We start from the raw sequence: 13,943 nt of genomic DNA, 5'->3' as shown, positions 1-13,943 counted from the left end.
GGCAACATGTCGGAACGGACCATGAAGGACCGCCATCAACGTCTCGCCAGCTGGCTGGAGGGTAAGAGCCCGTCTGGCGAGAAGAAGAAGAAATCTGAGCGGTCTTCTAAGACCTTTGAGGGCGCCCCGGCGACGGGGGCCCAACATAAGGCCAAGCACCACGAGTCCGCTGGCACCGGGAGCGCCGAACGGTCGGGCTCTACGGGCGCCAGGCAGGGCGCACCCTCCCCGGCACCATCAACCACGAGCCAACGCTCTGGGTCGGGTAAGAGGAAGGCCGAGCACCCGGCGAAGCTCCTGGAGAGACCCCGGTCGAGCTCTAAGGCAGAGGAGGAGCGTGGCAGTGCCCCCTCCCTCAAGGATAAGGCGGTGAGCGCACCTAAGGTGGTGAAGGCCTTGATCCATTCGACCAAGCCCTCTATCGAAACGGTCGCGGCGGCCCTGGCCCAGCCTGTGGAGGCTGCACCAGTGGTGGCGGCCTCGGGGCCCAGAATCTCCCTGCCTCCTCGGAGGGAGTCTTCTTTCGTGCCCATCGATAGGACCCCCGTGAAACCCTCCGTGGGGAAGAAGGGGGGGCAGGGCGTCGTCGTAGATTCGGCCTCAACCTCAGAAGAGGAACTGATCGAGGTCTTAAGCCACGGCCGAGGCGTGGAACAAGACCAGCCCGTCGGAATGGGCCCCGACGCAGGTGACGACGACGACATCGTCGAGGATACCGACGGGGCCCCTGCTCGCCCGTCGGATTCCCCTCTGCCAGCGCCGCAAGACAACTCAGCGGCCATTTTGTTGGCTATACAGTCCTTATGCTCCGAGATAAGGACGAGACTACCGTTACCGACGGAGGAACCTCTCCCGTCGGGGGATCCAGAACCGGGACCTTCTGGTGTTCCCCCTACCAAGAAAAGAAGGATCCATCCACCGCCTCCCTTTCAACCGTCGCGCCCCGTCCAGCCCTCCTCCCCGTCCACCCGAGGGGATGATACGGGGACTGACACGGCAGCGACGGGTACGGACGACGAGGCATACGACGAGGATTTTCCGTCGTCGCCTCCCCCCAGGGCTTCTCCGCCCGACGAGATTGGATCGTTCCACTCAATGATCGCCAGGGCATCCGAGCTTTTCCAACTCTGCCCTGAGGAGAAGAAAAAGGAAGGCTTCCTTTACCAACGGCGCGAGACCAAGAGGAAGACGGTCCTCGCAGTGCCTCTGTTGGACGACATTTGGGATGAGGGCCTTTCCCTCCTCAAGAACCCTTCCACGACGCCAGCGAAAAGAGACCGGTACGAGAAAAAGTACCGGGTCCCGGACTCGGCCCCCCTATGCCTCCGGGCGCAGCCTACCCCGGACTCCGTCGTCTCCGCGGCAGCCAGGAAGAAAGCGGGGGGGGTGCGGCCTCCACGTCGACTTCCCCGCCGGACGGCGAGGGAAAGAAATTGGATGCCATGGGACGCAGAGTCATCTCGTCGGCGGCGACGACGATTAAAGCGGCCAACGCCTTGGCTATCGTGGCCCGCTACGACAGGGAACTCTGGTACAAGATAGCTCCCCTGCTGGATTTTCTGCCGGACGACAAGAGGGCGGAGGCCCTTGAGATCCTGCAGGAAGGTGAGGTGGCCTCGGACCACGCCATCACCGTGGCGACGGACATCGCCGACACTGGGTTCCGCCAGATGGGCAACGGCGTTTGCCTTCGACGTCGCGGATGGCTCAAGGCTACGGACTTTCGGCAGGACGTCCAGACCAGGGTCCTGGACATGCCCTTCGACGGGAACAACCTGTTTGGGAAGACAGTGGACGATTCCCTTCAGGCCATCAAGGCGGATACTGAGACGGCCCGGGCCCTTGGAGTACTGCAGCAACGGCGGACGCCCTTTCGGAGCGGCGGAGGCAAGGGCGCCTCCAAAGGTTCCGGCGGCGGTTTCGCTTCCTACCGTCAAGCGGCCCGCTCGTCGTCGCAAGAGGCCTACAGAGGACGAGGCAAGTCTGGCGGCCCCCGCCGTCGTCGCCAAGGAGGCCAAGGCGGCAAGGCCGCGTCCAAGCAGGATTGAACCGGCCGTGGGGTCGGGCCCCCACCGAAGCACCCCGGTGGGAGGCCGGCTGGCGGGCTTCGTCAGCGTGTGGGAGTCCATCTCCACCGACCGTTGGGTGCTGGACGCCCTGGCCCGGGGCCACGCGCTCGAGTTTCAAAGAAGGTGCCCGCGCGTCCCCCCCGTGGCCAGGAAAGAACTTCACGTCCCTCAACTTCTCCTGGAGGTAAAGGCGATGCTCAGAAAGGGCGCCATCGAACTCGTCCCAAAGAGGCTTCGGGGCTCCGGAGTCTACTCGCGTTACTTCCTCGTGAAGAAGAAGACGGGAGGATGGCGCCCCATCCTGGACCTGCGACGCCTGAACAAGTTCATCAAGGCGCAGAAGTTCCGGATGGTCACCCTCCAGCACGTCCTGGGTCAGCTGGAGGAAGGAGACTTCCTATCGTCGTTGGATTTGGAGGATGCCTACTTCCACATTCCCATCCTAAAGGGGCACCGAAAATTCCTCAGATTCGTGGTCCAAGGGCGTCATTACCAGTTCAAAGCCCTTCCCTTCGGACTGCGGTCGGCACCCAGGGTTTTCACCAAGTGCCTCGCACCGGTGGCGGCGCAGCTGCGCCGCGAGGGGATTCACGTCTACCCCTACCTGGACGACTGGCTCATCCGCGCCAAGACGAGGGAGCTCGCCGTGGTCCACACGGCAAGGACCGTCCAACTCCTCACGGACCTGGGATTCTCCGTGAACTACGCCAAATCCCACCTGGTGCCCGCGCAAGTCGCACTGTTTCTGGGAGCGAGGCTCGACACAGTGTCCCTTCTGGCCTCCCCGTCGGAGGAGAGGACCAGGACCATCTTGGGCAAGGTGCAACGGATGTTGGTGGCCGACGCGGCCAAGGTGAGGTCCATCAAGTCCCTCCTCGGGATGATGTCTTCCTGCATCTACCTCATTCCCATGTGCAGGCTCCGGATGCGCCCGTTGCAAGAGTTCCTGGATGCGCGCTGGATCCAGACGACGGGCAGCTTCGAGGAAAGGATCAAGCTCGACGAGAGTTTCCGACGAGCGATACGGTGGTGGGGCACCCGCGCGCATCTGACGGCGGGCATGGACTTCCAGACCCCAGCCCACCAGGTGACTGTGACCACGGATGCCTCCCTAGAAGGGTGGGGAGCGCACACCGAAAATCTGCACGCAAGGGGACTCTGGCTCCCGACGGAGAAGTCCCTGCATATCAACGTCCTGGAGCTCCGTGCAGTGTTTTGGGCCCTCAGGTCCTTCCTTCCGTCCCTCAAGGGCAAGGTGGTGAGGATCTTCACCGACAACACCACCACCATGTTTTACATCAGGAAACAGGGCGGAACCAGGTCCCCAGCGCTGTCCAAGGAGGCGCAGGACCTGTGGCATTGGGCCGTCGCCCAAGGGATTCTTCTGGTGCCGTTTCATCTGGCAGGGATAAAAAACACCATCGCCGACTCACTCAGCAGGGAGCTGCGCTCGTGCCACGAGTGGGAACTACGGCAGGATCTGGTGGATCGCCTCTTCCGACGGTGGGGCACACCCCAGATCGACCTGTTCGCGACGGCGACGAACACCAAGTGCCGGAGGTTCGCCAGCAGGTTTCCCCAGACGAGGAGCATGGGCGATGCTTTCTCGTTCCCCTGGGAGGGCCTGTTCCTCTACGCGTTCCCTCCCTTGCCTCTGCTAATCCGGCTCGTCAACCAGCTCAAGAGGTCACGGTGCAGGATGATCCTCGTCGCACCTGCGTGGCCGAGGCAGATATGGTTCCCGGACCTTCTGGACTTGTCGGCGTCCCCGCCAATCAAGCTGCCGGCGGACGCGGATCTACTCTCCAGGGAAGGAGGCGCCATCCTCCACCACGACCCGAAGTCGCTGAACTTGCAGGCCTGGCTCCTGCAGCGCTAGAGTTTGGAGGATACGACATACCGGCCGACTGCAGAGAGGTTCTTGCAAAGGCCAGGGCGTCCTCGACTCTTAAATGCTACGGACACAAATGGAAGAGGTTCTCTGTCTGGTGCCACGCACAGAAGATTAACCCTCTACGGATTACGGCTCCCCAAGTGCTGCCGTACCTGCTGACGCTGGCCAAAGCTGGTCTGGCACACGCGTCCATCAAGATTCATCTTGCTGCGATCTCCCGATACACCAGAACCACGGGCCGGACGTCCTTGTGGTCTCATCGTCTGGTGAAAGAGTTCATGAAGGGACTGTTCAGATCGTTCCCGCCGGTGAAGGCTCCGGCCCCGGCGTGGGAGCTCAACGTGGTACTGACCAAACTCATGGGACCTCCGTTCGAGCCTCTGCACTCGGCCCCGTTGAAGTTTCTATCGTGGAAAACAGCTTTTCTCGTGGCCATCACCTCCGCACGACGAGTGGGAGAGATCCAGGCCCTTTCCTGCAAGGCCCCGTACTTGACTTTCCACGACACGAGGGTAGTGCTCAGGACGCACCCCTCCTTCATGCCCAAGGTACCGTCGGACTTTCATCTCAACGAACCCTTGGTGTTACCTGTGTTCTTCCCGTCGCCTTCGTCGCCGGCTGAGAGGACTTTGCACTCGCTGGATGTAGCTAGAGCGCTGAAGTTCTACGTGGACCGCACGAAAGGTTTTCGGAAGACGTCACAACTCTTTGTGAACTTTGGACCTGTCAATCAGGGGAAGGCTCTCTCGAAGGCTTCCATCTCCAGATGGCTCTCCGGCTGTATCATGTACTGTCACCGGTTGGCAAACCGACCGCTGCCTGGCCGTCCGAGAGCCCATTCCACCAGAGCGATCGCAGCTACCACGGCGTTCCTATCTGGTGTGCCCCTGCTGGACATATGCAGGGCTGCTACGTGGAGGTCGACGCACACCTTCACGAAATTCTACTGCGTCGACCGGGATTCCAGGGAGGAGTCCAGGGTCGGCCAAGCAGTGCTGCGCAACCTGTTCGCCTGAGGTGAGCCTGGTGAGGAGGTAAGATGCTTAATGTTGAGTTGATGTGATGCTTAATGTTGAGCCTTTGCCACCTCCCGTGGTTGTGCATGTGTGTACTGCTATGTATTCTTTATTCATGAGCATGTGAATCCATGCCAGACCCCATGCTGGAGAAGGAACAAGTTACTTACCTGTAACTGTTGTTCTCCAGCATGGGTCTGGCATGGATTCACATGCGAACCCTCCCGCCTACCCCTCTGCGGCTCTTCACTTGGTCATACTGCCACTTCACGTGCTTCCAAATCTGAAGATGGCTGCCAGAGGCGGTGCTTAGGTAGAGGGCAGTCATTGGCTGTGGTCAGTATGACGCAGAGACCAGTGATTGGTTATTACTACGAAAGACAGATCAGAAACGAAACTGATACTGGTTTTTTCTTTACCGAGGATTCCCAGCCTGACGACGGGGAATATTCATGAGCATGTGAATCCATGCCAGACCCATGCTGGAGAACAACAGTTACAGGTAAGTAACTTGTTCCTAGCAAGTATTACTTCATCCTTTCTTGGTGTTTTTTGTCCGGCTGTGATATCTGGCTCAAAATGCACAATTACCACTAGCCATTGGCTAATGATGATTGAGCCTTGGGGAATAGGAAATGGTGTGATGTGTTGTTTAAAATTGAAGTAGTGAGTGACTTTTTATGGCTGGCTAGTAGCTTGCAATTTGAAATGTTGGCACCTGCAGATAATATCACCCTCCTCCTCCTGCTGCTGTGCAGGGCGTGCGTGGGGGAGGGAGGATACCCTTTAATCATACTTTCAGGCCTTGCTTAAAGCCTGTAACAGTTGGTGAAAAGGTCTATTAATGTCTATATGGTGGTCGCTGAGGGAGCATCTACACTGTCTGACACCTGAAGTCAGTCGGAAGGAATGGTGCCTCGAGGCTCAGCACTATGGCCCCACATATGATTATGCAATGATTTACAGCATCTTGGGAGCAAGGCAACTGCCGATTTGCAAACCACAAAAAAGCAATCCCAATGTCTTTACGAGCTAAGAGAGTGCACTCGGGAACCACAGCCACAGGACCCCGAGTCAGCGTTTTCATGTTCGTCTCTGATCTACAGGTCCTTCAACAGTTTGGGGAAATTGGTTTGATTTCTCTAGACTACGCCTATATGTTGCCACAGCTTTGAGCACTGTCCCCTTGGGAAGCCATGAAGCGGGCAGGACCGGGAGAGAGAGGAAAGGTTGTCTAATGTAACGTTGTGCTATCGTAGGCAATCCTGAATGATCAGTCTATTAGTTTCTTTGACACCCTGTTCTCAATTGAGATTCATGTGACTTGAAAGAGTCAGAACTAGCTGACATTGTGTGGCATGGAGTTGGAGGCACGAGGGCACTGGCAGTGTGCAGGGTAGTGCCCTAGAGCAGGAGGATCCAGGTGTTGACAGTCTGTGGTTATGGCCCATGGGGACAGCATAGGCAGGAGCGGATAAAGGGACTATAGTTCCCTCGAGGGACCTACCTGCAGCTGCTGGAGGGGCCATCACTGAATGGAGCTAAATACAGATTTGAGGGAAAGCCGAAGGAGAGGTCTCTGAAGCCTGGAGCAATACAGATACTGAGGAGGCTCAGTTGCCATTTGTTGTGTGTCCTGCCAGTTTTTGCTCTGCTGTCTCTCTCCTTATTGGGACTATATGGAGTCTTTGATTCCCTCCCTGGGTTCATCATGGCCTGTCTCCCTGTAATGCTGTTGGATGGGCATTGATTGGTTGGACATCTGTGAGCGGAGGTCCACATGTCTGGGTTACTGACGTAATGACAGTAACTTTCTGGAGTATACCATGTGCTATGTTCACCGCTGTCAATGCTTCATTGAGGCACCAGGAACCGGCATGATCGTGATGCCCAGGATGAGCCTCCACGCCGCTTCCATGGAGCCAGCAGACCCTTTTCACGCTGCTAAAATGGCTGCTGCACTGCCGTGCGGTTTAACAGGCTTCCTGCCTGCTCCGCCCTTGCAGAATGCCGATTGGCCTCTGCTGGGCTCATCTGAGCCCCCACTACCTAGCCGGAAGGCACAGGCGGCCATCAGTGAAGGCCTGCAGTCAAGGCCTTTTGACTTTTGTCTCTGCCAGCCATGCCAACATGCAATATCACCCCCTCCTCCTGTCCGGAACATCTTCTGGGCTGGTCCTCTGCCCCACCAGAACCAAGTCTAAGCTGTCGCCCGCTGTCTTCGCTTCTGTGTGTTTAAGCAACCCACTCAGTTGCCCACACCTCCCACCCGACTCCCTCCTCCCTCCTCCAACTTGTTCACCACCCCTCTGATATCCCTCTGCGCTCCACCACCAAAATCCCCCACTGCGAATCCATCTCTGCCAAAACTTACCTGCTTGCCCAATTCCACCATCACCTTGCACCTCATCTACTGTCCGGCAGGACCTATCACGGCATTTGAAAACAACCTCTTCCAACTCGTCGCCACCAACCTAAAACCATCGCCCCAAGTTGCCATCCTTGGCGATTTCAACCTAGACTTCTACGACCCCACGGAAGCAGATGCATCAGCCTTTGCCAAAACAACCACTGCCCTGGGTTGCACCCAACAAATCCTCAATCCCACACATAGACGTGGCCGCACTCTAGGTTGGCTTTTGGATCACAACTGCAATATCTCCATCACTGCCAACTTACCGTGCCCATGGACATATCATTCTCCAGTCCCATACCAGACAAGAGGCCAAACCAGCACCCCTATGCCCCCCAATCTCACCTGCAGCTCATGCAACTTTACCAGGTTTCGCCTCACCCCCTTCTCTATCACTCCCTTCCCCCGACCATGACAAATCGGCCCTCGTGGACCACTACAACTCGCTATTAGACCACGCTATTGACTCTCTAGCCCCTCTCAAAGGCCAGAAAGCTAAAAACACTAGTCATTGCAACTCGTGGTTCCCCACCGACTACTGTGCAATCCACAGCAAAAAAAGAATAGCAGAAGCTGCCTGGCAGAAAGACCCAACGACCGCTAACAGTCCTCTTGTCCAACATTTCCCACCAGTATAAGCATGCTATCTATGCTGCCAAATCCTCCAACAACAAAAGAATAGCAAAGGTCTCCTCCAGCCCCAGAGAACTCTTCACCATCTTCCGAGAGCTAGATACTCCTATTACCCCCCCCCCCCCCCCCCCTAAGGTAAAAGACGACCTCTGGTGTAGCAAAAGTCCAGGATGCCCTCACTGGATAAAAGTCGCTCAACTACAAGCAAAAATTAGCAAGAAATTCACAAGTATCTAAGACCTTCAACTACCCATCCCCACTCACATACCCAAATCCCGCCATTCGAGTTCCTCCCTGTCTACACACCGAACCTAGCAGCTGTAATCAAAGGGCCTCAAGCCCTCCAGCTGCAAAGGTGCACCTGTCCAGCCCCTCTAAAGGACTGCACAGAACACCTACTTCCCCTAATTACTGCCATCGTCCACTCCTCCTTTGCCTCCTGCAGCCCCCAGTCAACAATGTTCTCCGTGCCGCGCTAAACCTGAGCAACCACAATCGCATCTCGGAGACAAGAAGATCTGCTCACTGGCTTCCTCTACACAAACAAATCCTATTCAAAACCCTTGCCCTAACGCACAAATGCCTATCCATTGATGCCCCCACATACCTTGCCCAGAAGATCAAGAGACTTATGCCCAGCAGACCCCTCCGATCCACCCACTGCATCAGCACGCCGAGATTCAAGCGCAAGAGAGGAGGTGGCTCCAGCTTCCCCGTCCGCTCTACCACGCTTTGGAACAATCTCCCTCTCACGCTTCGGGAGGAACCCTCCTTCCATCTTTTCTGTAAAAAGCTGACAACCCACCTATTCAACAAACTGTTCCCACTTGCCTATGGACAAACGTTGCCTGCAAAGGTACCACACTGACCGTCCGCAGGCTTCAGCACCTAGATGCCTGCGGGCTTTGCGCGCCTCTACAAATTTAAAAATAAATACATGCCTCCCAGCCAGGCCTTTAAGCGATCCTTGAAGTTGTGCAAGATGACTGCAAAAGAGATGGTTAGCTACCCGAACCCTTGAAGAAAAGGGCAGTGATATAAACATTTTAAAAAGAACCGCTTGGGGGAAACGCCGGGAAATATTTCTTTCTAGAAAAGTACTGTGGTGGTATGGAGCATACCTGCAAGAGGAGGCTGGGTCCTAATGTTAGATCACCCTGTAAGAGGTTCTGGGACAGATGTAGAGATTTGCCATTGGCAGTCATGCAGCACAAAAGGGAAGTGCAAGGTGTGGAAAAGGGGACTGCGACTCTGCTTTGCCACCTTGTATATGCTGTCAGTCTATGCATTCTTGTTTACTTAGCTCTTGTTCTACGGCAAAGTCTTAATTTGCCTAATCCCAGTTAATGTTTCTAAATATATTTTTTAGCTGCATTCTTCTTTCAACTGACGTTGCTGCCCGTGGGCTCGATATACCGAATGTGCAGCATGTGCTCCATTATCAGGTAGGACATGCACTGTTTTTATATAAAAAAAAAAAAGCACACATCTCTTTCTGCTATGAATCGTCAGAACTATGTCCGCCGATGATGACCGCTTCACTGCATTTGTTAGAACAGCCAACATGCTGCAACACACTTAGGTGGGTTTGCCAAGAAGAGGGCCTTTCATGGCAATGGAGGGGTTTGTTGAGGATATGGATAGCCACGTACTTGGCAGTAGAGTGGTAATGGGTATTTTTCCATATGCTGAAGAAAGATAGCTTACCGTTTTGGTATTTGCACTGTCAATATCATTTACACTTGTACTCAAGAGAGGGTGTTGCAAAGCCATTCCACTCACAAAAATACTGTAGTTTGCTACAATGAATACATACACCGGTGTAGATGCAAGGTTTCTGCTTGGACATTGAATTCTGTGGACTGCCCAGCAGCAACTTGGACGTTGGACGTGCTAATATGGCATTGTTTTTTCTTTTTAATTCATAGAAGTCCTTTTCTATCCTAGATGCTGCGAGAGCTGAACCAGATATGTTGAAACTAATTGGCGTATGCTTAAACACAACTGCCTCGCTGTTTGAGGAGTGTTGTATTTGATGCATATGTATGTAGAAAGCACGGTGGTCCATGTAATGTGTCTCTCCCTCATTTCTTTTTTTTGTGTTGGCTTTGCATGTGGGCTTTCAGAACACTTATGGTGTGAGTGATTCCGAAAAGGGTGAAAGGTAGTTTATGTGGAGAGGGCAGGATGCTTTAAAGACTGTACCTGGGGTGCTCATAAATGAACTGTCCGAAATGAGGAATTGGGGTGACATTGTTACATTGGAATACAATTTGATGGGTGTGTTCAACGCTAGGAGAATGGACCATGAATAACGGGATTGCGTTGTACGAAAGAGTTCTTTCTGTAGCCATCAATCTTTTTCTGCGACGCCCTGTTGCTTTCTTTTTGTGATCCAAAAACTGCTGCTGGTTTTCTCTCACAGGTTCCACGTACCTCTGAGCTATACGTTCACAGAAGTGGCAGGACGGCACGAGCTGCCAATGAAGGTCTAAGCTTGCTGCTCATTGGACCAGATGATGTTGTGAATTTTCGGAATATCTATAAGACATTGGAGAAGAACGAAGAGCTTCCAGTTTTCCCAGTTGAAGACCGATGCATGGCTGGAATAAAGGTAAAGGAATTGTAGTTGGATACCTGTGAACAGCAGGTACTGGGATGGCTAGTGAAGGCTTCTGACACAGCTACTGAGGGGATCTCCTAGCACTGCTGTTCTTTTATCCAGTTTTAACTTGATATGTTTCGGTGTTGCAACTAATTGGTTGGGTTGATCGATGACTGAGTGCAGACAGGATCATGGAGGCAGATGAGGTGAGCGGGTGAACGCCTGTAAATGAGACGCTTGTTTTTTTGTCTAAGCAATAGATGCCATAAATCATCAAAATATAGTAAACCGAAAGGCTAACACGAGCAAGTCTGCCTCCCCATAACATAGTTACCTTTTTAATTACTGAAACACACTTGTCACATAATACCAATGTGATCGTAGTTACCCCAAACAAGTTATTAAATCCTTTCCATCTTTTTACTGCTACATCCGATACTAAGAATCCTGTATCCCCATCTGATAACAGTAACACTATCTTCAACTCTTGTAGCATGTATGGAAGGAACCCTTAAGATTGATGCACACTCTTGGGAAATATGGTGTGCAAAATAGTCTGTCCCCACAGCTTGTTGTAGTTGAACTTCCAACTAGTTGGTGAACATCAAGCTCTCCAGCCATTAACCTGCAAAAAGGAAAAGTAATCCGCAAAGGCTCTTTGTGCTCAAATCTAATGTGGCGTATAGTTTGTCTTTCGGTAACCTACAAGAGTACCTTGTAGCTTAATCTGGGGGGGAGCCTAACGAGTGTGCCATGTTTAAATCACTTGCATGATCTAATCTATGCTCATGAGGTTGGCAACATGGTTGGGGAAGGTTGGGTGTGCTTAAAAAAAGGGAGGGGACCTCATGCAGGTGCTATAACACAAACGACTGTCCTGTGAGAACCTGCAAGCCTAGTGGAGGACTAATGGTACGTGTGAGCAAACTCAGTTTGGACAACTCTAATACTGTATAACAAACGGAACGTGTAGACTTTATTGCAGGAACTCACAGCTACCTCCTAACTGTTTATATCCATCCCAAAAGAGACTGTGCCAACGCCCGTATTTGTCCTCTTAAAGACAATAAGACTGCTGTTGCAGACCGATGGTTGCAATATAATCTAAGCAGCTAATGTCTCTCTTCTAAAAGCCATGTATGCCTGCCCCCACTAGCTACTCTTCATATTGGTACATATACAAGTACCAATGGTATTGTAAGAAGTCTATGAAAATTGAGTATCCCTCATGAATAAACAATCCCATGGGTTAACCACTACATGAGGATAGTTTTTTGTTCACCTGTTTGATATTCTTGTGGAAAGTTGGATGCCCCTCCGTCAAAAACATTCAGGAATCTGGCTATTGAGTGAAGAATTCTAAATGTGTATCTGGCATCGTTACCAGATACCTGGTGTAGGCGTTTCTCATCTTTCTATTTTGTCCCCCCTCCCACCAAATTGAGCCTGCAGCTTCCGTTTACATTGGGCCAAAGTATTTCGGTTGCTCCTCCCTAGTTGTGCCCAAATCTTGTTTTGGGATCACCCAGAAGGTCACTGGACCTGATGGTAACTCAAGTTATAGCCAAGGTATTTCTGAGGGGATTTGTTGCCAAAATCCCTTTTGAAGCCCTCGCCTCTCTTAAAGATCGTGACTTATGCCAGAAGGAGAATGTGGCAGTGTATACTTGCAGCACGGTGTTGTAGAGATCACTTTATTCACAACCGCATGTTGTTGGAGATGGACTGAATTTAAAAAGAAATGTAATGACCCTTAAATTTCGAATCTTCTTAGCAGTTCTGCTAATACAAATAATATATATAATTGTGGCTATGGCACCCTGTACCATTCCTGGAATGTAGCAGAATTTGTCAGGTTGGTATGTCCCGTTAATGCATCGGAACATATGTGGTCACCAAAAGCAGTCGCCCCTTCCTCCTTGCCAGCCCCAGACAATAAATAGGTGCCTCAGGAAGGTGAAGGGGAAGGGGAAGGTGAAGGTGAAGGGGAAGGGTTCGGTACACCCTTGGCAAGGAGCAGGCTTATTCCTTCAAGCATGCAGCAAATGGGCAGAAACGACTGATAGAAACAGCTGCTCAATAGAATGTCAGTGGGGCTGGAAGGGAAGAGCAATTCATATGGGGACTAGCAATTACCTTTCCCCACTGTGCAGGAGCTCTCACATAGACAACTGGACTCTCCAGGGTGGACGGTCTGGTGGATGGCAACCACTGGCAGGACGACTGGTGACAAGCAGGCAAGTCTTGATAAACAGCATTTAGACTTGGTTGTAGTTCGCAGAAGAAACATGTCACAGACACCTGCACGGGCAAGTCTTTCTTTGGAATCATGGTAACCGTCAAAACAACAATGAGGAGTGATGATGCCAGGTGAAGGTCATGGGCATGGGCATGCAGGTAGGTATTTTTTTTCTTTGTGGTGTGGGGGGGGTTCTACACAGATGGGCTGTGTCTTCCTGGTGAGAAGAAGTGGGCACACCCGGAATAACTACAGACAAATGTAACTCTAGTGAGGCCCCTAGTGAGCACCAAGGCCTGCAGAGTCTTGGATCTGCTCAGGAACGTGAGCTGGTGCCGGACAGAACACAATCTAGGGGAAAAAAGACTTTCTTGACTTGATTCAAAAGACTGCGATCTGTAACCTACATGGAACCTCAGATGGAGCCAACAGTATTGTTGACGCCTTCCTCACACTGGCTACTAAGGGTCCAAAAGGTTGCTTAGCTCATTACGTACCAACATTGACAACCAGGCTAAAAGGGTATCCCCCAAAACATCTAATCAGATTACTGTGAATCAGATTTTTTTTATATTACATTTTTACAAATTTCTTAGCAAAGATTGTTGGGGTAATGATTACAAGTGGCACAATCTAATATTGCTTAGTGTAAGGTATCATTTTTAAAAATGCCAAAGGCCAATTCTAGGAGCTGATGGAACATAAAGGGTTCATTGTAAACCATTTGGGGGTGACGTGAGAAATATTTGTGTAAAACAGGATATTGGTTCTTTTGAGAGTTGGTTTAATTGCATAGTAATCACATACTTTATAAATTTAGAACTGCACATACACAAAGAAATCTGGAATATTCACTTGGCTACTGTTAGGAATCTGGCCGGAGAGCACAGGGCAAAAGCTAGATCTCACAGTATGCACAGTAGATTAGGGTAGTTTCCTGAGGGTATGCTAGCATATAACAGAAAGAAGGTACATATCACGCTGATCTGAGTTGAGACAGGTATTCACAGGAACTGCAGGGGCAGGAGGTGGCTGTGTAAAGCGACAGAGAAAGCAAAGACAAGCAAATATACT

At 52.1% G+C, this 13,943-nt stretch overlaps 1 protein-coding gene across 1 annotated transcript in view; it reads left to right on the top strand.

The window, feature by feature from the left end:
* The window catches only part of DDX24 (DEAD-box helicase 24), a 133,992-nt gene that overhangs the window by 101,451 nt on the left and 18,598 nt on the right, over positions 1–13,943 (top strand). The window contains exons 6-7 of the mRNA XM_069637982.1: positions 9,395–9,470; positions 10,451–10,639. Of these exons, the coding sequence (XP_069494083.1) occupies positions 9,395–9,470; positions 10,451–10,639 (265 nt within the window). The remainder of the gene's footprint in view (positions 1–9,394; positions 9,471–10,450; positions 10,640–13,943) is intronic.

The sequence above is a fragment of the Ambystoma mexicanum genome, chromosome 14 (assembly GCF_040938575.1).
Source record: "Ambystoma mexicanum isolate Mex_15411 chromosome 14, UKY_AmexF1_1, whole genome shotgun sequence".
In the NCBI taxonomy this organism is placed as follows: domain Eukaryota; kingdom Metazoa; phylum Chordata; class Amphibia; order Caudata; family Ambystomatidae; genus Ambystoma; species Ambystoma mexicanum.
This window is presented reverse-complemented; position numbering and strand designations above follow the sequence as displayed.